General features: G+C 33.0%; 1 protein-coding gene across 4 annotated transcripts in view; it reads left to right on the plus strand.

The window, feature by feature from the left end:
• The window catches only part of PCLO (piccolo presynaptic cytomatrix protein), a 416,642-nt gene that overhangs the window by 308,960 nt on the left and 80,078 nt on the right, over positions 1-27,604 (plus strand). For 3 of the 4 annotated variants that reach the window (XM_024249810.2, XM_054559581.1, XM_054559582.1), the window contains exons 11-15: positions 16,944-17,052; positions 17,557-17,624; positions 18,709-18,923; positions 22,714-22,764; positions 25,882-26,006. In XM_024249810.2, coding sequence (XP_024105578.2) covers positions 16,944-17,052; positions 17,557-17,624; positions 18,709-18,923; positions 22,714-22,764; positions 25,882-26,006 — 568 coding nt within the window. Of the gene's footprint in view, positions 1-16,943; positions 17,053-17,556; positions 17,625-18,708; positions 18,924-22,713; positions 22,765-25,881; positions 26,007-27,604 lie in introns of those variants that run through there. The other variant, XM_054559583.1, reaches the window with a different exon arrangement.

The following is a 27,604-nucleotide window of genomic DNA, read 5'->3' on the forward strand; positions in this document are numbered from 1 at the left end:
TATAATTAGATATTCCATATAACTTAAAAATTAAAAAAACCTTTATAATACCAAAATTTCTTAACTTAGATGAGGAATGAGGAGACCTGGCTTTTCAAACTGCCACCAAATGTGGTTTCTAAAACTATGGGGGTTTTATTGTGAAAACGGGGATTTGCTTACCCTATCGATTTTACTGGATTGCTGTGAAGATAAAATGAGAAAAAAAATGGGCAAAATAACTTTTTTGTGTGAGTCCTGTATTGGTGCTCCTTATTAATACCAGAGGTATTACCACAAGTGAAACAGGTTAAATTTTACTCCTTTTAACTGAAATAACCACCAATCAGATGGTATACATATGAAAACCCTCTATAATTCATATAGAACTATATTGCCATTACTTTTACAATTGTAATCCTATTTACAATTAGAGAAAGTATTTCTCTACATGAATATTAGAAAGCTCGAGGGAACAGAGTTAAGTTTTATTCTATTCAGTTGGCAGAAATTGCTGTTAAACTGTTTTTTCTTCTTAGCCAATTCTTATTTTTCAATGGAAAATCAATTATTGCAGGATATTGTGTACACTGTAACATTGATTGATAACATTTGAAATTGAATTCTATTTATTAAAGAAATTGATAACTTTTCAAATGGAATTCAGGGATCAAATGACATTTGATTTTTTATGTTATTTATTAAACATCTAACAAGTCAAAGTGAATTATCTGCTAATTCTTCATTGTGATATAAAGAATAGAATATTTGCACTTTTTATGAAATAACTTGACACATAATTTTATTTCTTTGAAGATTCTCTCAGGATGATAAAATGGTTACTGATATTTTTATTGTTTGAACTGACTTCTCTATGTTATTTACATCTTGTGACACTTCTAATTATGAAAGAAATTATGCATCAACTTTACCCTTTTAATTTTGATTATATCATTCATAATAATCATATAGTATAATTGACTCCAATATAAGCAAAGTATAACTTTTTAATTTTTAATTTTTTGGATAAATAGTAGGTATATATATTTATGAGGTACATGAGATGTTTTCATACAGGCCTGCAAAGAGAAACAAACATATCATGGAGAATAGGGTATCCATGCCCTCAAGCATTTATCCTTTGAGTTACAAACAATACATTTATACTCATTAGGTTATTTTGAAATGTACAATTAAGTTAATATTGACTATAGTCACACTATTGTGCCATCGAATAGTAGGTCTTAATTATTCTATTTTTTGTACCCTTTAACCATCCCCACCTTCCCTCCAACCCCCTACTACCATTTCCAACCTCTAGTAACCATCCTTCTACTCTCTATATCCATGAGTTCAATAGTTTTGATTTTTAGATCCCACAAATAAGTGAGAACATGCGATGTTTGTCTTCTGTGCCTGGCTTATTTCACATAACATGATGATCTCCAGTTCCATCCATGTTGTTACAAATGACTGGATCTTGTTCTTTTTTATGGCTTAATAGTACCCCATTGTGTATATGTACCACCTTTTCTTTATTCATTCATCTGTTGATGGACAGTTAGGTTGCTTCCAATTCTTTTTTTTTTTTTTTTGAGACAGAAACTTGCTCTGGTCGCTTCCAATTCTTAGCTGTTGTAAACAGTGTAGCAACAAATATAGGAGTACAGATATCTCCTCAATAAACTGATTTCCTTTCTTTTGGATATATACCTAGCAGTAGGATTGCTGGTTCATATGATAAATCAATTTTTAGTTTTATGAGGAACCTCCAAACTGTTCTCCATGTTGACTGTAGCAATTTACATTTCCACCAACAGTGGACAAGGGTTCTTTTTTCTCCACATCCTCATCAGCATTTGTTATTGCCTGTCTTTTGGACATAAGCCATTTTAACTGGGGTGAAATTATATTTTGTTGTAGTTTTGATTTTCATTTCTCTGATGATCAATGATGTTAAGCACCTTTTCATATATCTGTTTCAAAAAACCAGTTTCTGGTTTTGTTGAGCTTTTGTATTTTTATCATTTTGATTTCATTTATTTCCGCTCTGTTCTTTATTATTTGTTTTCTTCTACTAATTTGGGGTTTGGTTTGCTCTTGCTTTTCTAGTTCTTTAAGATGCGTCATTAGATTTTTCATTTCAACTTTTTTCTCTTTTTGATGTAGACACTTACAGCTGTAAACTTCCCTCTCAGTACTGCTTTTGCATGGGTTTTAGTATGTGTTTTCATTATCATTTGTTTCAAGAAATTTTACAATTTCTAAATTTCTTTATTGATCCACTGGTCATTCAGGAGCATATTGTTTAATTTCTATATATTTGAATACTTTCCAAAATTCCTCTTGTTATTTCTAGATTTATTCCATCGTGGTAAGAGGAAATACTTGGTGATTTTCATTATTTGAATGTTTTAAAACTTGTTTTGTGACCTAACATGTGGTCTATCCTTGAGAATGATCCATGTGCTGAGGAAAATAATGTGTATTCCGCAGCTCTTGGATGAAATGTTCTGTAAATATCTATTGGATCCATTTGGTCTATAGTGTTGATTAAGTCTCATGTTTCTTTGTCTGATTTTCCGCTGAAAATGGGGTTTTGAAGTCTCCAGCTATTATTGTAATGGAGCCTACGTCTCTCTTTAGCTCTAACAATATTTCCTTTACATATCTGGGTGATCCAGTGTTGGGTGCATATATATTTATGACTGTTATATTCTCTTTCTGAATTGACCTGTTTATCGTTATATAGTGACCTTCTTTGTCTCTTCTTATAGCTTTTGTCTTGAAATCTACTTTTTCTAAGTATAGTGACTCCATGTACTTGAATAGTTTCCAAATTCCTTCTGTTATTAATTTCTAGGTTTCCATTTTTGGTTTCCATTGGCATGAAATATCTTTATCCATCCCTTATTTTCAGCCTATGTGTGTCTTTACAGGTTAAGGGTATTTCTTGTAGGCAACAGAACAATGGGTCTTGTTTATTCACCCATTCAGCCACTCTATATCTTTTGATTGAAGTATTTAGTCCATTTACATTCAATGTTATTACTGATAAGTTAGAACCTACTCCTGCCATTTTGTTGTTTATTTTCTGGTCTTCTCTTCTTTCTTTCCTTCCTGTTTTCCTCTAGTGAAGGTGATTTTCTCTAGTGATATAATTTAGTTTTTGCTTTTTATTTTTTGTGTATATATCGTATGCTTTTTGGTTTGAGGTTACCTTGAGGCTTGCAAATACTATCTTATAACCCATTATTTTAACCTGATAATAACTTAACACTATTTGTGTAAACAAACAAGCAAAAAGAAAACTAATAAAAACTCTATGCCTTAATTTCATCCCCCCACTTTTTAACTTTTTGTTGTTTCTATTTCTATCTTATTATGCTATGTCATGAAAAGTTGTTGTAGTTATTATTTTTTATTGGTTCATCATACCTAGGATAAGAGTAGTTTACACACTACAGTTACAGTGTTATAATATGTGTTTTTCTGTGTACATACTATTACAAATGAATTTTGGACCATCAGGTGATCATTTATTGCTCATTACTGTCCTTTTCTTTCTGATTGAAGTGTACCCCCTTTAGCATTTCTTGTAGGACAGCTCTGGTATTGAAATCCCTCAGCTTTTTTTTGTCTGGGTTAAGTATTTATTTCTCCTTCATGTTTGAAGGATATTTTTACCAGATATACTATTCTAACGTAAAAGTTTTTTTTCTTCAGCACTTTAAATATTCATATCACTCTCCCCTGGCCTGTAAGGTTTCCACTGAAAAGTCTGCTACCAGATGTATTGGAGCTGTATTGTATGTTATTTTTTTTTCTCTTGCTGCTTTATCCTTGACCTTTGGGAGTTTGATTATTAAATGCCTTTAGGTAGTTGTCTTTGGGTTAAATCTGCTTGGCCCTCTATAACCTTCTTGTTCTTGGATATTGATATATTTCTCTAGGTTTGGGACATTCTCTGTCATTATCCCTTTGAATAAACTTTCTACCCCAATCTCTTCCTCTACTTCCTCTTTAAGGCCAATAACTATTAGATTTGCCCTTTTGAGGCATTTCCTAGATCCTGTAGGTGTGCTTTATTTTTAAAATTCTCTCCTTTTTTGTCTTCTTGGTGTATGTTAAAATAGCCTGTATTCAAGCTCACTAATCCTTTCTTTTGCTTGATCAATTCTTCTATTAAAGACCTCTGATGCATTATTCAGTTGTGTCTATTGCATTTTTCAGCTCCAGAATTTCTGCTTGATTCCTTTTAGTTATTTCATACTCTATTAAATTTATCTGATAGAATTCTGAATTCCTTCTCTGTGTTCTTGAGTTTCTTAGCATTTCCTCAACACAAATATTTTGAATTCTTTGTCTAAAAGGTCACATATCTTTGTTTCTCCAGGATTGTTTCTTGATACCTTGTTTAGTTCATTTGGTGAGATCATGTTTTCCTGTCTGGGCATTGAAGAGTTAGGTATTTACTCTAGTCTTTACTGTCTGGGCTTATTTGTAACTGTCCTTTTGGAAAGGCTTTCCAGATATTTCAAATGACTTGATGTTATGATCTAAGCTGTGTCTGCTTTAGGAGGCACCCCAAGCCCAGTAATGTTGTGGTTCTGGCAGACTTGTGAAGGTACAACCTTGGTGGTGTAGCAAAAGATCTGGGAGAATTCTCTGGATTACCAGACAGAGACTTGTTCTCTTCTCTTACTTTCTCCCAAACATAAAGTCTCTGTTTCTCCGTTCTGAGCCACCTGAAGCTGAGGGTTTAGTGACACAAGCACCCCTGTGGCCAACATCACTATGACTACACTGGGTAAGACCTGAAGCCAGCACAGCACTGGATCTTGCCCAAGGCCTGCTATAACCACTTCCTGTCTATTGCCTATGTTCACTCACGGCCCTGGAACTCTACAATTAGCAGGTGGCAAAGCCAGCCAGGCCTATGTCTTTCCCTTCAGGGTGGCGAGGTCCACCAGGCCCCAGGTGGGTCCAGAAGTGCCATCCAGGAGTCACGAACCAGAGTCAAAAATCTTAGAAGTCTACCTGGTATCCTATTGTATTGCAGCTAAGCTAGCCCTCAAACAACAAAACGCAATCCTTCCCACTCTTGCCTGCCTTTTCAGAGGAGCCAAGCCTTACCCCATAGACGCCATATCTCTTGTGGTTCCACATGAATTTCAAGATTTTTTTCTATTTCTATGAAAAATTACATTGAAATTTTGATAGGGATTGCATTTAATCTGCAGATCACTTTGGTTAGCGTGGATATTTTAACAATATTGAGCCTTCTGATCCATAGGCATATAATATTTTTTCTATTATTTGTGTTGTTTCTAGTTTCTTTCATAAGTAATATCATTTTCAGTGCATAGATTTTTCACCTTCTTGGTTAAATTTATTCCCAAATAGTTTCTTTTTGTAGCTATCATGTATGATACGTTAAAATTTCTTTTTCAGATAGTTTGTCAGTGTTTAGAAGTGCATAGTATAAGCTGAGTACAGTATAGGCTGATTTTTGTTGTTGATTTTATATCCTGTAACTTTACTGAATTTCTTTATTAATTATACCAGTATTTTGGTGGAGTCTTGACTCTTTTCCATATATAACATCATGTCATCCGCAAATAGACAATTTTACTTTTTCTTCTCCAGTATAGATATATTTTCTTTCTTTTTCTTTCCCAATGCTCTTGATAGGACTTCCAGTACTATGTTGATGGAATTAGTGAGAATGGATACCCATGTCTTAGAGAAAAACTTTCAACTTTTCATCATTGAGTATGATATTAGTTGCAGATTTGTCATACGTGGACTTTAACATGTTGAGGTATATTCCTTGTATATACAATTTGTTGAGAGTTTTTTATCATGAGAGGATGTTGAATTTTGTCAAATGCTTTTTCTACATTTATTGAGATGATCATATGCTTTTTGTTCTTCATTTTTTTAAATGTGTAGCACGTGTATTGAGTTATATATGTTCAAACCTTGTTGCATCCCAGTGATAAATCCCACTTGATCATGGTGGATGATCATTTTAATGTGCTGTTGAATTCAGTGTGTTAGTATTTTATTGAGGAGTTTTGCATCTATGTTCATCAGGGATAATGGTCTGTAATTTTCCTTTGTAGCATCCTTGTCTGGCCTTAGTATCAGGGTAATAATGGCCTTATTCAATGAGTTTGGAAGTATTTCTTCCTCTTAAATTAAAATATTAATCTTTAATTAACATTTTTATACATAGCAATTGACCATGTTGTATTATTTCTGTGAAGCATACTTTTAATATTTGGGTTGTGATAAAACCTCTCTCCTCCTTTGTCAAAAGAAACATTTTATTTTCTTATGCTGTAGGATGAATATATTTGAATTTTCCTTTTACTCTTAAATTTTGATTGAGAGATTTATTTCTTCTAACTTTCTTTTTCAGAAACATGATTTCCATTTTGTCTCATTTTACACATGAGTTATGCCTCAGTAATCTATGCAAACTTCTGGGTATTTTACCTGTCAAATTATGTTATAAAATGAAATTTATATTGTCCTTATATCTATGTTCAGTGGAGATGGTGGTGGCAATGATGATGATTTTGCCACTAGTTCAGATAGCATTTATATTTGTTAGGAGACACTTTCCTAGTATGAAGTGATGATATTTTATGTTAAAATCTATCATCTGAGTAGTAAGATACATTTAAGTAACAGTTAAAAAGGAACAGTACAGAATATATGAATATCATAAAGGTTATCAACATAACTGAAGTTAAACTATTAATAATTCAGTAAGAATACTTAAAGCAGAGGAGGCAACAGTTAAGGCAAGCATTTCTCATTCTTAAGTGCATCAACTACCCTAGCTTCCTAAGTCCATTCAATTGATTATGCATTTCTACACAATCCATATAGTATTGGTTTAGTTTGTTATTGTTAAATGGTTATGGTATTCATAAGATTTGATAGCATTTTAGTCTGTTTTCTGCTACTATGACAGAATAGCAGAGACTGAGTAATTTATAAAGAAAAGAAATTCATTTCTTAAAGTTCTTCAGACTGATAAGTCTAAGATCACAGTGCTGGCATCTTGAGAGGACCTTGTTGCTGTGTCATAAAATAGTGAAGAGGCATGCTCTTTCAAGTAAGCGTACAACACAGAGAGAGTAAGGAAATCAGGTTGAACTCATCCTTTGTATCTGGAACCCACTTTTGGGATAACTAACCCACTCCTGAAATAATGGCATTAATCCATCCATTAGGGCTTGGCCTCATCATCTCTTAAAGGCCCTACCCACCCCCCAATACCATAACATTGGCAATTAAATTGCAACATGAGTTTTTGAGGAGGCATTCAAACCACAGCAGACCAGTATTAATCTGTTTATATGATTTTATTAGAAAGTTAGTAAAAAACATCCATTCTGAGCATTCTAACAAATAAATTGTGATATTAAACTAGGAAGAAGTTATAAACTTATAAACTGCCATCTACTTCAAATGAGATGATGACATTACATATCTATTATTGGATAACTCCCCATGTAACATTATTTTCTAGGAGTCAATCAAATTATACTAATATACTCATATCCCTTATTCTGCCTCATTCAGCCACTTTCTGTTTCAGTCTGTTCCAAATAACACATAGAATGAGAAATACAATGAACTTATAAAGTGGCTTTTGGCATCTATACCAATCCTTCAAGGAAATACTGGACTGGATTGTTTTAGTGGTCATAGTGATTAGAAATCGAATCCTATCATGATAGTCTTCTAACAGGTTGGTCCACAAATCATGGCTAATTATATTTCCTTATTCACACTAAGTATGTTTAAAAAGCATATCTTTGCAACAGTCATATTTGAGTGTAAGAAATATTACTTTTTCTGTAAATCAAATGTAATCAATTCCAATCTTTCTTTCATCTGTTGGTAGGAAATTGAATTGCATTCATCATTTGGTGTTTCCTGCCCCACGTGCCTTGAGGAACTTCCCGGTGAGGGCATTACACATTCTAGAACACTGGAGTTTGGGCCTCTGTACATCAATCCACGCCACTAAGAGTGCAGTGTCAAAGCTAGCACACTTCCCTGATAATGAGTGGCTCCCTTAACTGTGCCCAAGTTTTCACAAGAGTAGTTTTGCCTACATTGAGAGTCACAGAATCTAGTGTTCAACTTTCTAAAGGCACCTCTTGGCAATTTTTATTTAAAAAATATGCTAGACATCTTCCGTAGACAATATAAACAAGCAGGATGCCGGTCCCTACTTCCTTTGGAACCTCCAACCACCATTTCCTCCCTAGCACTGACTCTGCACCTCCTATTCTTTCATCCTTCTTACATTATTTTCCTTCCCAGTAAGATTCAGCATAATTTTGCATCAATCCGCCTGGAGAAATATGATACTGTCTTCTCTTCTGGCAGTGGGATGGGGAAAAGGGATAAGAGACCCAATCAAATTTTATTCATTTCTGTCACTGTTTACTCACCATAAGTGATATATCCCACAGCAACTTTCTCTTCATTCAATAACGTCTTCAGTTTTTGCATGTCCAAGCCTCCAAATAATATCAGCGTGTAGGCAATTAATACAATTTCCAAATTATCATATTATGTTGTAATTTAAATGGCATTACAAATAGTATATGTTATTTTTGCTGAGTTACACATATTTGAACATAGTTTGCCTTCAGGTAGGCTAGCATGTAGGTTTAGTTGGCATAAGTTGAATGAATTTTTTTATTTACTGATACATGCATTGGCCTAGGAGATGGTTGGGGTTCATATTTCTGTATTACCATTCTGTGGGATATTAGACAAGTCACATCACCTCTTAGGTGTCACTTTTTAAATATATAGTATAACAGATTAAAACTACAGTACTTATAAGGATCTTACCTACTATATAACATTAGCCTAAAAAATGGTTGTGACTTGTGCTTTTATAACACATTTGACTCATGAAATCCATTTGAACAATATTTTTATTGTTAACCATTAATACTGTAATATAAGTAAGAATCTGTTTATTTTACAATTATACTTTTTTGTGATTGGAGCTAAATCTATTTTAGATAGGTGAGTAAAGAAGTCATTGACTCTAAATACTTTCAATGTACTGAGACCTAGAAAAGAAATACCAGTCAGCTCAGACCATTCAACTGTAGTCTTTGGTGTTTCTTAAATTTCTTTTATTCAAAATGTGATGAAAAGTTTTAAAAATATGTAAATTTATTTCATTTGGGAGTTTATATATGCAAGCCACACTTTGCTAATTTTAATTGCTTGTTCTTCACAAAATTTGAGAGTGAAAGAAAGTACATGGAAAGTAAATTGTCCAAGATCACATCCCAAATCAATGACAGTTTCAAATACAGAATTTACCTTCTCTAACTCTGAGCTATTTAAAAAGATATCCATGATGTATAACATTTATCTAAAGAATTCTTGTCAACAGTCCTGCCCAAAAATGGAAACGGAGTATATTATCATAGCATATAAGTTTGCATAACAATCTGTTTCATTCATTTTATATTCAATATAAAAATACAGTGACTTAAAGCAAAAGAGTAGGATGATACTGCAAATCTCCTATATATGTATATTTAATACTACTAAAATTTGAAAGAATATTCATTTATAAAATTTGCATTAAAATTTTTAATGAGTTTAAAATTATATTATCTTTATATTATGAAGAGATAAGATTATGACGTATCACATGTTTTTTAAGTGTATGATGGAGTAAAATTTTGATATTTTGCGTTTAAATCAACTTTGGGTTAGTGGCATTAATGATAAATATTTGTCTGCTTGGCATGTAGATTTAAACCAAATTAAGATTCAGACTGCAGATTGGATGTCCCATGCTGAGTTAACAAATCCAAATGTTATAAATGTAACAATGTAACAATGCCGAAAGAAAAGAAACTCGGTAAGGGGGATACCATTGGCACCCTGGGGAGCAAAGACAAAGCCAAAGAACATGGAAAACTGCCACTGAGAGAGCCATGAGAGGAGATGTGGGAAGTGCAAAAAAGAAAAATTAGATGACATGATTTCTATGCTTGGGGAAGTTTTACTGTATATGTCAAGAACAGCTATAGATAAGGAAAATAATTAAGAACAAAATGGAGGCTTTAGGATCCTAAAGTATTTTTTAAATTTCTTATATAAACCTTCAGCTCAAAAAATCATATTTACAAGTTGTAAACAAGCAGCTGTTTTGTGTTTCCCATTCTGTCATATTGTATTCTCCATCATAGGATGGAAATAAAACTAGAGCAGTCATCTAGCAAGTAAAATCCCCTTGAGGGAGTCAAGGATGGAGGATTAACCAACTTGCTCAAGGGCACAACAACTAGTAAATAACCAAACTACATGTGAACACAATTCAATTAGGGTGAAAAGAACATGTCAACAGTCAGCTACTAACAGCAAGGTGGCTCATAAACCATATTTCTGATAAAGAAAATATTTATCTATGTAAAAATAGTGTGTATTCTGTTTATTGAGAGATACGTGAATTTTAATTTTTAATGCTAAATATTACACAGAGCTCTATTTGGAAGCCTTATTCCTATAGTTATTGGGTAAAAAAATTATAGTTTTTAAACCAATTAAGATTTCATTTTCAATAAACGGAAATTCAGAGTACCTTCCTTCCAGTACATCTCAAGAAACAGTGTCCTAGTTAATAGCAATTGTTCTTATGCCCTTATTCAGGTTGTGATGTTATTTTAAACTCACAACTCATGTACATCAGGGAAACAGGGTGTGTCTAAGGGTACCTATAGAATAGGACCTGGAGATGGTGAGGAGGCTAGAAGACAGATTGAGCCTGCTTTGATGAAAGTAGGCCCATTTTTACATATTTTGTATATTGAGGCTCTATTTTAAGTTTTGTTTGAACCATGAATACAAAAAATAAAAATAATAGCAATAATAATTACAAAAAATATCAATATTATTATGAGATTAGCTCTTCAACACAACACTTTTCAACTTCAAAATTTTATAAATGGGTAAAGAGATTGTACATATATACACCATGGAATTCTATTCAGCCATAAAAAGGAATGAGATCTCATCATTTGCAGCAACATGGCTGGAATTAGAGGTCATTATGTTAGATGAAATAAGCCAATGATAGAAAATAAAATATTGCATGTTCTCACTCCATATGTAGGAGCTAAAAATGTTGATCTCATACAGATGGAGAATAAAATGATGGTTGCCAAAGGCTGGGAAGGATTTGAAGTGAGGCATGAAAAGAGGTTGGTTAATGGGTACAAAAATACAGTTGGAGAGAATAAATAAGATCCAGTGTTCAATAGCACAGTAGAGTGAATATACTTAACAGTAGTGGATTAGTCAGGGTTCTCTAGAGAGGTAGAACTCATAGGATATATGTATATATGAAAGGGAGTTTATTAAGGAGAATTGACTCACACGATCACAATATAAAGTCGCATGATAGGCCGTCTGCAAGTTGAGGAGCATGGAAACCAGTAGTGCATCAGTCTGAATCCCAAAGCCTCAAAAATAGGAAGCCAACAGTGGCCAAAGGCCCAAGAGTCCCTGGCAAATCACCGGTGTACATCCAAGAGTCCAAAAGCTGAAGAACTTGGAGTCTGATGTTCTAGGGCACGAAGCATCCATCACAAGGGAAAGATGAAGGCTGGAAGACTCAGCAAGTCGGCTCTTGCCAACTTCTTCTGCCTGCTTTATTCTAGCCACACTGACAGCTGATTAGCTGGTGCCCACCCAGACTGAGGGTGGGTCAGCCTCTCCCAGCTCATTGACTAAAATGTTAATCTGATTTGGCAACACCCTCACAGACACACTCAGGAACAATACTGCATCCTTCAATCCAATCAAGTTGACACTCAATATTAACCATCACAAATAGTTTATTGTATATTTCAAAATAAATATACTCAGGAAAATATACCCTAGTTTCAAATCTCTTATTATGACTGAGTGTATCTCCTTGTTCTGTAAGTAAGCAGGACACTAATCAAATACTAATTTTTTCATTTACCAAAGATTCCCCTCTTCCTTTCTTTTTACTCCTTCCTTTCTTTCATCCTTCTTCTTTCCTTTCTTCCATCCTTCTTACCTTTCTCCCTTTTATGTTAATATATAAATAGATCAAAATTGTAAAATATGAAAAATATATAAATTTAAAAAATAAAATCCACTTCTCTATCTATGTCTTTCTCATACATTAACACTGCCTAACATTAAAATGAATGAGCAATTAGTATAATTGATTTGGACAATTGTATTGAAGCCCACTTGCAAGATGTGTTTGCTGTTGACTCTGCCAGGGGAGATGGCCATGTTCAGCTGATCTTTTGCTGCTGCTGCTAGTGCTTTATAGAAGACTCCTGAGAGCGATTGTTCAAATTTGGAAAATTAACCTATAGTCATGATTAATAATCTTAGTATGGAAAAGATAGCAAACAAATTACAAATAATTTATACTACATATTTTTAAATTAGGTCTGGGCCTTTATTTTTTTTCAAGGTCTGCTCCTGCATTTTTTTCATTTCTTTATTCATTTATTAACACATTCATTTTCCTTTATCTTATTTTATTTTCCCATTCTGCTCTCTCTTCCGTGAACAACTATTATAATTTATGAGATGCTTGGTATTTATTCATAAAATATGTAATGATTTATTTTGTGTGCATGTTATTTAAATCAACATAAATAACATTGCCCTATAGGTGAGATCCTGTTTCTCACTTGTTTTTAACTTGGCAAAGACTTTAGGATGGATCCACCTTCTGGTGTTAACACCTGGTATGGTCTGTTTCTTCCAGCCTCTGCCAAGTATTTTCATTGTGAGCATTCACAGCACTCTCAATGCTCTCAATGCCTATTTCTCTTGATACCTCCACCTCCTCACAAATACATACCCACAAAGAGAATTTTTAGGTGATAGAGTATGCATATGCTTTATTTAACTGCATTCTGCCAGATTGCCCTCCAGAACAGTTGTACTCATGTGCATTCTCGTTAAGATAATTACATGTTAATAAATTGTAAATAAGAGGTTGTTTTATTTTATCTGTTTATAGTCATAGTATTCTCACATTATATAGAGAGAATAAACCAGAATAACCATCTACCAAGAATATCTCCTTGATGAAGTCAAGGTCACCAATCCCACATCCCAATCAACACATAGCATTTTATGGTTTTCAAATGTGTCCCAATATGATGACAGTTAGGTAATGTATTATGGCTTCAATTTGTACTTTCTGATGACTAATGAATCTGGGGTTTTCTTCATATACTTGCAAAAGTTTTGGAACTTCCTCCTGTGTGAATGATCTTTATTTTACTAATTGCTTAGATATTTCCAATTGTTTTCTAGTAGACTATCATTTTTATTAATATGTATAATATCATAAAATGTTAGACATAAACAAAGGTGATGAATTGTATAGTGCCTACCACATATGAAGTGTTAGAAAAATACATGTGGAATGAATAAAATGAACAGATGTCACGAGCTTTTGTGTGGCATATGTTTGGATGTAGAGTAAGCTGTAAGATTTTTAACTAACTGAATAATTTTAGTAAGATGTTTTTAATGTGATGGTAAATATTAAATATAGATCAAGAAATAACATAACATGAAATTTTGTATTATAAAGAGAGGAATAGCTTTTGCCCGTTTAAGGAGCATACAATATTAAGTAATCCTAGAGGTTATGAAAACATATATTTGATAATGTTTTATGTTAATATTTTTAAAATTCTTGAATTACCTAATTATTGTCTTTTTCAGTGTGCAGTAGCCTATTCAGCGAGAAACTCTGCAACAAATCCTATCATCACTGCTACATATTCAGCAAAAATCCAGACTGTCTTAATTTCCTATTAAAAGCTATTAAAGGCCAGGCGTGGTGGCTCATGCCTGTAATCCCAACACTTTGGGAGGCTGAGGCCAGTGGATCACTTGAGGTCAGGAGTTCAAGACCAGGCTGGCCAACATGGTGAAACCTGTCGCTACTAAAAATGCAAAAACTAGCTGGGTGTGGTGGTAGGTGCCTGTAATCCCAGCTACTCAGGAGCCTAAGGCAGAAGAATCACTTGAACCCGGTAGGCAGAGGTTGCAGTGAGCCAAGATCACGCCACTGCACTCTAGCCTGGGTGATAGAGCAAGACCCTGTCTCAAAAAATAAATAAATATTAATAATAAAAAGCTATTAAAATAGGTACTTTCAAGGAATTTAATTGAAGTCTCATCTGTGCACTTTCTTACCTGAAATTTGTAATAATTTAAATGTAAAGAAAATATAAATGTTTATTCATAATACTAAATAATAAATATCATAATTCACATGGGTAATATTTTCCAGAAAATCTTTCTAAAACACAGTGTAAAAAGCTGTCTTGAGATTAAAAATGCTTACATTCAAACTACTGAATGACAAGATACATTATTGAACATCCACAGAGCATAATAATTTTCAACAAGTTTTTGCATGCATTTTTAAAAAGTTTGTATAATTTTACAATTAACAAATATTTTTCATATATATTCCAAATGCTATATTTAATTTTCACAACTACTAGAACCTCTTTTGAGATAAATAAGGAGTGATTTGTTATACCTGTATATCATTCATTATTTTAATATGGCTCATAGAATTTGTAAGAAGATAGACAATAGAAAAGGAAAATATTATTAAATGATTGTGTTCAGTGGTCATATTCCCTATGGTGTCTCACTGTAGGCAACAAGCCAGGATAAAAGAATTGTCCCAATCTTTTGAACTGCAGCACTGAAACAACTAGGGTGGGAAACCGAGGCGGCGCAAAAAGAATTTCTGTTGGTGCATTGTGGTATGGAGCAGATCATGTAGTTTATGGTGTCAGGTGTATGTCCAGGCGAGACCCTAGTTATCTGTATAATTTTTTCAGAAATTTTATTAACCATACTAGTTTTTTAGAAGCATTTTTTTTAATTTTATGGGATAATTATGTTTTGTAAATTTGCCCTTTTATTTTGGGATGTGAAGAATGAACAGGTAAATTCAACAGGAAAAGCATGAAAATATGTGACTATTCCTTTTCATAGTATGTGCTCCTGCAGAAATGTGACAATGCAATTTCTGAAATATAATAACTTTAATTTGATTGAATTCAAAATCATCTGTTTATTAATGTACTCTTCCTCCTTATTTAAAAAAAGTGCTTTATTTTCCTCTTTCAGTGTGCTATATTTTTCTTTAGTGGTGTTGTCACTGTCTTTTACATAATTTTCTCATTTTATATGTACAACAGCCTGGGATTGTTGAAATAAACCTAAGGCCCATCTGAAGATAAAGTTTCCTTGGAGTAAGTTATAGAAAAGTCATTCTTGTTTGTGTTACTATGAGCCTTTTTATGGAATTCTTTTACCATTTGACTATAGTGTAAAAGCTTTTCCCTTACTTACGTGCAACTGGTAATATGCTTTCTAACATACAATCATCAAAACTTTTAAAGATACAATCATGCCATGTTTAGAATTTCCCATTGGAGCCAATGATGATCAATAGGTAATTTCACATAGGCATCTGTGAAGCTCATTAAAAACCTAATGGTTCAGGCCAGGCACAGTGGCTCATGCCTGTAATCCCAGCACTTTGGGAGGCTGAGGCAGGTGGATCATTTGAGGTTAGGAGTTTGAGACCAGCCTGGCCAACGTGGTGAAACCCTGAACCCTGTCTCTACTAAAAATACAAAAATTAGCCAGGCGTGGTGGCGCACACCTGTAATCCCAGCTACTTGGGAGGCTGAGGCAGGAGAATCGCTTGAGCCTGGAAGGCGGAGCTTGCAGTGAGCAGAGATTACACCACTGCACTCCAGTCTGGGTGACAAAGTGAGACCTGTCTTAAAAAAAAAAAACAAACTAATGGTTCAACAACATAATTGTGGTATATAGACATTTTTCTCAAATAAAGCTGGTAGAGTTCGCAAATATTTGAGCACTACCTTGGATGGGTTCATCTACTATACCCAGTTCACATAGCTGCATGTCAGGACAATGTGAATCATGCCACACATGGACCCCTCAATGATTCTGACAGCTCATATAAAATGGACCAAAGGAGCTAGATGTAAAATATTGAAATATTAATTATGTTACACTTTTCTTTTTTCTATGAAATTATCTTTCTAGACAGGAAAAATGAAATGCCCTGACCAGGTCAGGCCAGGCCAGCTACATAATTTACAAAACCCAATGCAAAATTAAAATGTGGGTTCCTTGTTCAAATGTTACTAAGAATTTCAAGATGACAACAGCAGAGCATTAAACCAAGCATAGGCCTTTCTGAGCACAGGGCCTTGTACTAGTGCACAGGTCACAGATCCATGCAGCTGCCCTTCCTGTAACATTCCTGCTATTCCTCAATTCAGGGATGTCTGGCATGCAGTGAAGAAAAAGACAGGAAGTGGCATTCTGTTTCATCTGGACAAAATAGAAGCTACAACAGTTTCTGAAATGGAGAAATCCAAATGACTTTTTTCTACTGCTCCCATTTCATGATAAAGTACCAAATACATTCTTCTAGTAGCTTGTTCCCCACAGGAAAATTATATTGGGGTTTCTAATTGTTTGTTTGTTTGTTTGTTTCCTATACAAAATTGGTCTGAGCAATATACATTCAATAATTTTTTTATGGCAGTGTGAATAGAATGCATGCGTTTGATAATATTAAACAGATTTTCAAAAGCAAAATTTTGCATGTTGTATTAAATATATTTTATGTGTTCAGGTAAGTTAATGAGATCAAACTACATAATGGTTTTGGTATTAATGTTGCAGAGAACTTGGAACTGATGTTCTCTGAAATGGTGTGCTGAGTTGACTTCTAAATGCAAATAAATGTCTTCAATGCCCTATGTACCCAGACTAGAGATAGCACACGTTTGATTTTATATTCAAATTTGTCTTTCTAGGGATGCAAGTATTGGAATGGAATGGAATTCCCTTGACTTCTAAAACATATGAAGAAGTTCAGAGTATCATTAGTCAACAAAGTGGGGAAGCAGAAATATGTGTAAGACTGTGAGTTTTTCCCCATCTTTCTGTTTCCATTTTTTGGCTATCCATGACTCTTTTAATTTAAAATTGTTAAGGTGGAACCTTTGCCAGTTAGCAAGATTTTCTGGAATTATAAAATAAAGTGAATCAAAGCCTAAAGCATAGAAAGAATTCAGCTAACTTAGTTTCTGATTGTGTCAACAGCCTCTTCCCTTTCATGCTTTTATGGAAACATGCTTCATTTAAATGAAAGCCTGAACCCATTTAGATTTCATGGATATGTATTTAAAAATGAACTTACGTTTAATTCATAAAGATTTCACCTTAAATAATCATTTTTATCAGCTGTGACTTTTAACTGCATTGCAAATATATATTGGGTTAGGAGGGTAGGCATGCTTTGGAGTTGCTTTATATCATTAACCACTTCTCATTTACCTATGAAAAAAATTAAGGATAGTTGGAAAAAAGTGCTCTTTGTCTCAGATTTCCTCAATATCTTTCTTAATGTTTTGTTTTAATTTTTAGGGACCTGAATATGCTATCAGATTCTGAAAATTCCCAGCATCTGGAACTTCATGAGCCACCAAAAGCTGGTAGGTAAAAGAAATCTAGTTTCAACTGTAAATAAAGAGATAGAAAAGAAGTAGTTGCAGAGGCAGATGTAATTGTAGATGAAGATGTAGACATAAACACAGATATAGACAAATATAAAGTTATGGATAGATTTTTTTATGTATTTATATAATTATAAACAAAATCTAGGGCATTGTAGCTACAGTGTTAGCATTCTGGGGAAATACATATTTGCATGTTAGTCCCCTTAAACAAGTTCACGTTAAAATCCTTGCTGCGTGAGTTCACAGTTTTAATTCTTTAAATATGAATTCATCCTGTGAAAGTAATGCTTGGAGCCATTTCTTTTTGGTTTTACATAATTTTTAGAGCATACTTGATTCTTTTTAGAATAACTGGGTTTTTGAAAAAATTATTCCTGAACCCTTTCATTGCCTTTTTATAGTAAACAAAAATCAACATGTAATTTCATAAGTACATGATGAGATAGATTTAACTCTTTCTTGAATAACAAATATAATCTACAAATTTGTTAAATCTATTTTAAGATTAAAAACATCACTTTTTCCTATGTTTAATAAATTTTTGTTGAGCACTTCCTACTCTGACAGCCACAATTCTACTAGTCTGGGTTATTGTACTAAGCAGAATAGACCAAGTGCTATATGAATTTTAATACATTTGTAAATATAAATAAACCCATTATTTATATTTCCCCTTAGAAAATTTTCCCCTTAGAGAAAGAACTGTGTAAAATTTAAGGAAGGAAAAACAGCTAATCATACAAATTAAGTTCCAATGGATAAAATAGGATATTGCATCATTCAAACAATTCTTTATGTAAAATATTAAAAACATTTTTCTGAAGATGCAACAGGAACTTCACTATTCCTCTGTAATTCAGCATTATGTCACTCTTCTCAGAGCATTGTAGACTTCCTTAGAAATTGATACATAAAAGTGCAATAGAGTTAATTTCATTTTTAAAGTTTAGTTTATTTTATAGGTAATGTTTTACCTTTGTCACCTAGAAGTCACATAGTTCCATGGTATTAAGTACCTATGAAATGGAGAAGTATGTAAATCTATTTCATTTTGTTGTAGTGGATAAGGCGAAATCCCCAGGGGTTGATCCTAAGCAGTTGGCAGCAGAACTCCAGAAGGTTTCACTACAGCAGTCACCGCTGGTTCTGTCATCAGTTGTTGAAAAAGGATCTCATGTTCATTCAGGTCCTACATCAGCAGGATCCAGTTCCGTTCCCAGCCCTGGGCAACCAGGGTCCCCCTCAGTGAGCAAAAAGAAGCACAGCAGCAGCAAGGTGAGGGGTGTTTGATGTGACCTCTGACCCACTTGTTTTCTAGCTCTTTATTCAGACTAGAGACAGAAAATAAAATATCATTTTCTAAAGTATTTTTCTTATGATTTCTTATTTCCAGATGATCTATCAAAACAAGAAACATTTTTTCTCTTCTGAGTACAAAACTGATCAAGATGTATCAAGATGATGTATTTCTACATCTTTTAAATATTTCAGTAGTTATTATGAGGAACTTGAAAAATGTCTCTGATACTTTATATTTTCTGGTTCTCTTGGTTGTTGCATGAATCTGAGATATGTATATAGAATATTAGCTTTGCATCTTTTTGGAACAAAAGGTACATATTACATTAGATTTTATAATTAAGTAAAAAGTAAAAAGGACACAATGATAAAGAAAATTGAAGACAATAACAAACAAGGAAAACCAGTAACGTGTTATCACCACTTTGAACTTTATCCTCAATTCCATATTAAGAATTTTTTTATTGGTGCAAATCTTCATTCGAAACAAATGCTTGCAATGCTATTGTTTCAAAGTGCCGGGGAATTTAAAAAAGCATAAAATTATTTTTTAACCTTATAAAAAGCAGAGGAAATATAGAAAATTTATAATTTCCCTCATAGATTAGATTCTTGAGAAAAACTATCCCTGTAGTTGATAAATACATGGGAAAAAAGTGTCCTTTTGTTTAAACATGAATAAAGGTTTGTCTTTATGTGGTGAGATATATGGGAAAGACAGGCTATATATGCTTAGGTCAAGTGACCAGACATAAAAAATAAAGTTTGTTTTTTAACTATAAAAATACAGCAGATGTCACCAAAAAAAGAATCCTTTTATTCAGAAGCAAACAACAAAAGTAGGTTGACCTTAATAATTGCATCCTAAAATGATTTGTTTGAAACTAAATATAGAAAAGCTTCATAAACAAAGTAATTTCAAGGGCAGTTAGGCTAAATTTTAAAATAAATTTTAACACAACTACATTTTTCCACAAGCAATTATGTGCTAATTTTGAATAATTACGTTATAGAGGCTCTATTTTGATAATCATTTAAAAATAATTCATAAACTAGCCAACTAAAATACCAACATAATTAATACTAAATTCTGTTTTGTAGAGGTTTCTATGTTATAAAAATATAATTTGAACATATTTGAAGACAACTTCTTTTTAAATTAAGCAATTAACCATCTCATGCAATATTGCTTAGATTTTTACATTTTAAATTATTTTTAATTAACAAAACTTGTATATGTTTATACTGTACAGCATGATGTTTTAAAATATGTATACATTGTGGCCGGGCATGGTGGTTCATGCCTGTAATCCCAGCATTTTAGGAAGCCAAGGCAGGCAGAGCACTTGAGACCAGGAGTTCGAGACCACCCTAACCAACACACTGAAACCCCATCTCTATCAAAAAATACAAAAATTAGCCAGGTGTGGTGGCACATGCCTGTAGTCCCAGCTACTCAGGAGGCTGAGGTGGGAGAATCACTTGAACATGGGAGGTGGAGTTGCAGTGAGCAGAGATCACACCACTGCACTCTAGCCAGAGGGGACAGAGTGAGACTCTGTCTCCAAAAAAAATAAAATAAAATAAAATGAATATGTTGTGGAATGGCTACATTGAGCTAATTAACATGGATTACCTCACTTATTTTTTGTGGTCCAAACACTTGAAATCTACTCTTCATTCCTCTGAAGTATTTGGCTTAAAAAAATTTTTTTTAAATCTACTGTCTTCACAATTTTGAAGAATATAATACATTTACTATTGACTGTAGTCACCATGTTGTATAACAGAGCTTTTGACTTCCTCCTAAGAGAAGTTTGTACCCTTTGACCATCATTCCAATCCTTCCTTTTATCTTAGCCCCTGGTAACTACCATTCTTCTCTATGCTTCTATAAGTTCAACTTTGTTAGATTCCACATATGAGTGAGATAATGTGGCATTTATCTCTCTGTGCATGAATTATTCCACTTAACATAATGTCCATCTTGTTACAAATGACAGGACTTCCTTGTTTTTTAAGGCTAAATAGTATTCTGTTGTGTATATGTAACACATTTTCATTACCTAATTATCAATTGAAAGACACTTAGGTTGGTACTATATCTTGGCTATTGTGAATAATGCTGCAATGAACCTGAGAGTGTTGGTATCTCTGACATACTGATCTTGTTTCCTTTGGATATATGCTCAGCAGTGAGATTGCTGGATCATATGATAGCTCTATTTTTAATTTTTTTGAGGAACCTCCATACTGTTTTCCATTATGGATATATCAATTTACATTCCCACCAACAGTGTGCAAGGGTTCCCTTTCTCCACATTCTCACCATCACTCACTATCTTTTTTCTTTTGGATAACAGCCATTTTGACTGGGGTGAGTTGATATCTCATTGTGGTTTTAATTTGTATTTCTCTGATGATTAATGATGTTGATTTTTTGTGTACCTCTTAGTCCTTTGTATGTCTTCTTCTGAGAAATGTCTATTCCAAATATCTGCCCATTTTTAATTCAGGTTATTTGTTTTCCTGCTGTTGAGTTGTTTGACTTTCTTGTATATTTTGGATATTAACACCCTGTCAGATGTATGGTTTGCAAATATTTTCTCACATTCCATAGGTTGTCTCTTCACTCTGTTGATTGAAACAATCAGCAGAAGCTGTTTGGCTATGCAAAAGCCTTTTAGTTTGTTGTACTTCTATTTTTTATTTTTGCTTTTGTTGCCTGTGCTTTTGGAGGCATCTCCAAAAATATCTTTGCTCAGACCAGTGTCATAGAGCTTTTCCCTTATGTTTCTCTCTAATAATTTTAAATTTTCAGGTCTTATATTTAAATCTTTAATCTATTTTGAGATGATTCTTGTATATGGTGTGAGATTAGGATCTAATTTTATTCCTCTGCATGTGGATGTCCACTTTTCCTGGTACCATTTATTAGAGAGACTATCCTTTGCCCATTATGTATTCTTAACATCTTTGTTGAAAGTCAATTGACTGTAAATGAATGTATTTATTTGGGGTTGTCTGTTGTGTTCCATTCCATATGTCTGTCTGCTTTCATGCCATACCATGCTGCTTTCATTACTATAGCTTTGTAGTAGATTTTGAAATCAAGTAGCATAATTCCTCTGGCTTTGTACTTTTAGTTCAAAATTGCTTTGGCTATTAGGGTCTTTTGTGGCTGTAAATGAATTTTAGGATTGTTTTACTAGTTCTATAAAAATTTCTTTGGAATTTTTATAGGGAAAGTGATTGAGTGGGTGATTCACTCTGGAAGGGAGCAGGGAGGTGCTGAGCATTCAGCAAAGAAGTGAAAAAAGGACTTTTCTACCTTCTGTGCTCCTCAGCAGTTCTTGTATTAAACCAATCTTTTATTTGTTGAATGTATTTTAAACATTACATTCAACTGTAATTAAACTGTAATTAACCATTAAACTGTATAGATCTTTAAAACCTGTAGATACTTTAATTAAGTGCTTTAAACCTAAAGTGTTCATTTTCTTAAGTAATTGAAAATACTGCTGGTATAAAATTACAGCTTCAAAGCAGGCTTACCAAAATGAAAAATATATTTATGCATCTGTAAAATTAAATGTGTATTGAGAACCGTAAGTAGACACCATTATTCTGAAGCAGCCAAATGGATAAAATATATTTTCCAAGCAGTTGCTCTGACCAAATAGAAACTAATTTCAGAAGGAAGCCGAATGATAAATTATGTGAAAAATGTATCTATTAATGTAATATATGTTCTTTAATATTACAGCCTACTGATGGAACAAAGGTTGTCTCTCATCCAATTACGGGAGAAATTCAGGTATGAAGTTTTTTGAAAAGTTGCCATTATATAACCTTTTTTGGTTGTTTTGCCACTGATTTGTTGAAATTGTAAACACACTGTTAGGATTTTTCTTATTCTGTAATATATACAGAACTGTAAAGGAAAAATGCGATTTTATAGAATGGTATGTTAATACAAATATATGTTTTATGAAGTCCAGTCATAGCTATGTATTTCTATACTTTGAAATCTGCCTGATATCTTAGCAGTGTCAATATGTTTTGTGCCTCAGTTACTTTATATTTGGCAAATGTATTTTAAACATGACAGATTCTCCTGGAAATTTGAAGTTTCCTCTTTAAGAGTTTCATGAGTCTACTGGGTTTTTTTCTTCTTTTAATCAAAAATTGCTTTAAAAATTGCTGAATAGTTTTTGTAGAGAAGTATTTTTCATAGCATGAGTCATAACTGCTTTGTAACTTATAAAATTAATTTAATTTTCATCAGGAAAATAAAATAAAAATAGATAAAGAAAAATATATAAAAATAAAAAGATAATCATCTTTTTAAATTCTCTCTGTGTGTTTCGATGTTTATATATTTCTGATTGTGGGTCATAGTAAAAATAAAACTTTAAAACCTCCTTAGGTGATACCAAAAAGTAATTTAGAGTAAATAAGAGGTAGCATATAGAAAGAATTAACACTATAAAATAGTAACTAATTGAAAATAGTATGTTCCAGATGAAAGAGAGTCTTAGCTCCATCTCTAATACATTCTAGAGGAAATTTTCACGAAAGACTTCACGAAGGATAACAGAAACTTGAATTAATTTGAAGATAAGCATAAAGAAAGGGAGATTATGTTCCTAGAAGAAGAAACAGTACAATTAAAGGTATTGTTGTCCGAGAGTAATGGTTGAAGAATCAGCTTTGAGAAATAGGTTAAGACTAAATTAAAAAGAACCTTGAACACAATCCTAGGAATGTTAGCCACTACGTAATATACCACGATCTCTATTTTGGAGTAAGAGAGAGACTATTTGAAAAGAATGTGTAATAAAAATTCCTATGGCAGTGACCTACAAGAAATATTATAAAGGGGAGGACATCGAGGCAAAGAAATCAATTAAGTGATTATCCAGGAACCCACTACAAAGCAGAAGTGGAGTGTGAGCGTGGAAATGGAGAAAATGTGCAGAAGGTTGACACATTACAAAGAACAAACTAACAGTACTACCGCGATGACCTCTGTACTCCAGATCCGGCTGTTTCTCTGCTATTTCTAACTTCCAGAAAGCCTGTTTTTCACTGACTTGATCTTTCTTCATTTCACAAGCAGCAAAGAAAATGCTAGAATTTCTGATTCTTAATGGCCTTCTTTCTCTTTCCTACTATTTTTAAACTTCTGTCCTTGGACTAGTATTTCTTTTGGACTGTGTTTTTTGTTTTTATTGTTGTTGTTTCTTCTAATTTTATTTTGCTTTCCCTTAAGGAGTAAGATGTAATTCTGTAGTTGAAATTTACCCTACTATTATTCCTTCTTAATTTGGGGGATATTTTCTTAAGGCAGTGTTTTCAATTAATTATTATTATTATTTTATTTTAGCAGAGGCTCATTTCAAATGCAACCTTATGTAGACAGCCAAACCATGAATCTTATCAGCACTGGAGTCGCTGTGATTGGAGATTGCTGGGGCATCCCATTCTCTCTCAAAGCTGACCCTGAGCAACTCTAGATGTTTCCTGAGGCCATACAGAGCAAATTTTGAAAAGCACTCTCTTGGCCTGCAAGTTTTCATTTCAATAAGAAATGGTTTGGGTGCTTCATCACTTAAAAGTGGATTCTAAGGCTGGCAGAGAAAGGAGAGAATGGGGAAGTGTTTCTCCTTAACTAAAGATCAGGAAGCTGTTTGAAATTTCAGTGGTATTAATTACAAGTTATTTTATATTCTGTATTTCAGTACCAGATTATAGCATACAGTTGCTGCATGATGGCATACAGTTCTAAACTTCCCCTTTCTGCTCTTCTTTAGTGGTACTTTGCTTTCTTTTTCACTGTGCTTTTATTATGGTCAGGGACTCTAGTCTTTTCTGGATGGAGATAAGCAATTGAATATGTATTTTCTGACAGGAAACATAATAGGATCAAAATTATGCTAAAATGACGATTTATTTTCATTATGAAGTTTTACAGGAAAGTATGACTCGTCTGAGCTATCCTATTTTAAATATGAATGCAGCATATCTGTTTTATATGGATTATTTTAAAAGTTAGTGTTTTTCTATATGGATTTGCCCTTTGAAATATAGATCCCTTCCCCTCTATTATTTAATAAACAAAAGTAACATCAAATAGAATTAAGGTTTATTCTAAATGATGCCAAAAGAGTCTTTCAATTGTAGAAGAAAAAAATGCTTAACTCAATTATTTTGAATTATGCAGTTTTCTCAAATATTTGTTTGAATTATGTCTTTTAGTATTCAGCCACAATTGTGTAGCAGCCAATAAGCATCTATAAAGCAATGCCTCTTCTTTTTTCAGCTTCTAAAATTAAAAGAAAAAAAGATTATTCTAGTATCTCACTCTATTAGGAAAGCTGGTACAAAAAGGTATCTATAGGTTTAATATCAGATAATATAACATAAAAAAGTAATAATCTGTGTATTCTTAAAAATTCTTACATTTCAGTGCTGACAGGTTTATCTTTAAATAACAGTTCCACCCCGCTCCTAAATATTTGGCAAAATGCAAATAATACTTTATAATAATTTACCAATTAGTTAATTTATTTTCAAAATTCTAGGAATTATTGTTAATAAACATTAACAACATTTACTATTTTCCTAAGAGTAGCAATTTAATTAAAAAATATAACCAGCATTCTACCTTATGATTTTCATTCTAAATAAACTTTAAACAGGCCAGGCCTTTTCACTGTGGAAAGAATGAACAGCATGTTTGCTAGGAATTAAAATATGCCTGGGAGCTCTCAATTAAATTAGACATTAACTGGTCTGTTTGGTTTCAAATAAAATGAAAATGAAAGTTGATGCTTCTTATAAGAATTTTCTTAAAAAAACTAGTAAATATTGAATGATAATGTATAACATGCTTTTAAAAACTTATGGAATATTTTTCTGTCTCCTAAAGCTTCAAATTAACTATGATCTTGGAAATCTGATAATACATATTCTCCAAGCAAGAAATCTTGTTCCTCGAGACAACAATGGTTATTCTGACCCTTTTGTGAAAGTGTACCTTCTTCCAGGGAGAGGGTAAGTAAAATGAAGAAGTACTTCATCTCATGTTTTAAAACAGTAGTATAGTGTTTTCTACTCTTTAATGTCAACACCTCATTTTAGTTGACTTTATTATCTTTTCCTTACTTTCCTCCACACGTCATATGTATTTATTTCCAATTAGTAGATAAGGTGGAATTAAAAACTTGTAATTAAGCCTTACAGGGTTGTAGCAGAACAGTGATCATAATGAAACCAGCCTCCAAGAGAGCAAATCAGCCTTTCAATTCTGGAAACCACTCCTGTGATAACTATCAGATTCACTATGAAATCATTTAAGGAATTATTTGTGTCAAAGTTAAAGAATTGGCTTACCTTCCCAAATTTATCTGAGAAATCAGTATTCAAGGACTTACAAGTTACTGTTTATTTTTATAGGACATGTGTATTTTCCAATATGTTAGTGTTGATTAAGTGGCTTCCTGATGTATCCTTATTTGTACGCATATTTCCAAATCACTGATTTAAAAATTATAAAATAGCACAAAGTGGTATTTGAAGTATTGACTTTGGTAAATAAATAAAAAATATCTCTTTGAATCTCTTGTGTGATGTATAAATTGTTGATATAAGCAAGTGTTCTTTGGAGATATTTAACTTTCACATAATACAAATTGCTGTGTTCTGGTATATAAGTCAGTACTCAAGGATAGTTTCAAAGCACTGATTTGAACCCTACAAATTATTATCCTTTACTTCAACAATTTATATCAGCCAAATTAGCAAGATGGAAACATAAGATCAACAAATGGAGGTAAAATAAAAAGAACTTTGAGTTGGTAATTTAAAGAAACTGGTTTTATTTTTTATTCATTTTCGTTTTAATTTGTGGAGTGACATTTGAATCTTCCTTTTAACTTGGAAATTTTCCATTGTGGTACACAAGTAGAAGGAATAATATGACACACCATGTACCCATCACTCAGCCTCAACAGTTATCACTTAGTGACCAATCATGTTTCATTTTTCCTCATACACTCCCTTAATCCAGATTATTTGGAAGTAAATCCCAGCTGTTATAATTATTTCTGCAAATATTTTAGTATATGTTTCTGAAAAATAAAAGTCATTTAAAAATAGCCTTAATACCTTGTATAAGCACAATTTTAAATTTTTCAAATAATTGTTTGGTTGCCTCATAATATTTTCCTAGTTGGTTTGATGATCTAATTGGTATTTACAGAATATACTACCCATCAATAGCAAATTCGTATTCCCTTCAAGTACACATGGAGCACTCACCAAAATAGACTATTTTCTAGGACATAAAATAATCTGTGGCAAATTTAAAAGCATTTTAATTATATGAAGTGTATTGTTTTACTGTAGTTGGTTTGTTTAAACAGGATCCAAATTAGAGCTATACACTGCCCTTGAATCTGCTGCTTAGTGTTTATATCACCACAGGCAGATCACCAATTTGTTTGAGATTCAGTATTCTTGTCAACCCTGAGAGCCAAGGGAGGTGGAATCATCATTTTTAGCATGTCAGGAGAACCAAACTAGATAATACTCAGAAAATAATTTTTAAATTGCCAGGTGCTATATCAAAGTTAGTTCACAGCTTTTAATTT

The sequence above is a fragment of the Pongo abelii genome, chromosome 6 (assembly GCF_028885655.2).
Source record: "Pongo abelii isolate AG06213 chromosome 6, NHGRI_mPonAbe1-v2.0_pri, whole genome shotgun sequence".
NCBI lineage: Eukaryota > Metazoa > Chordata > Mammalia > Primates > Hominidae > Pongo > Pongo abelii.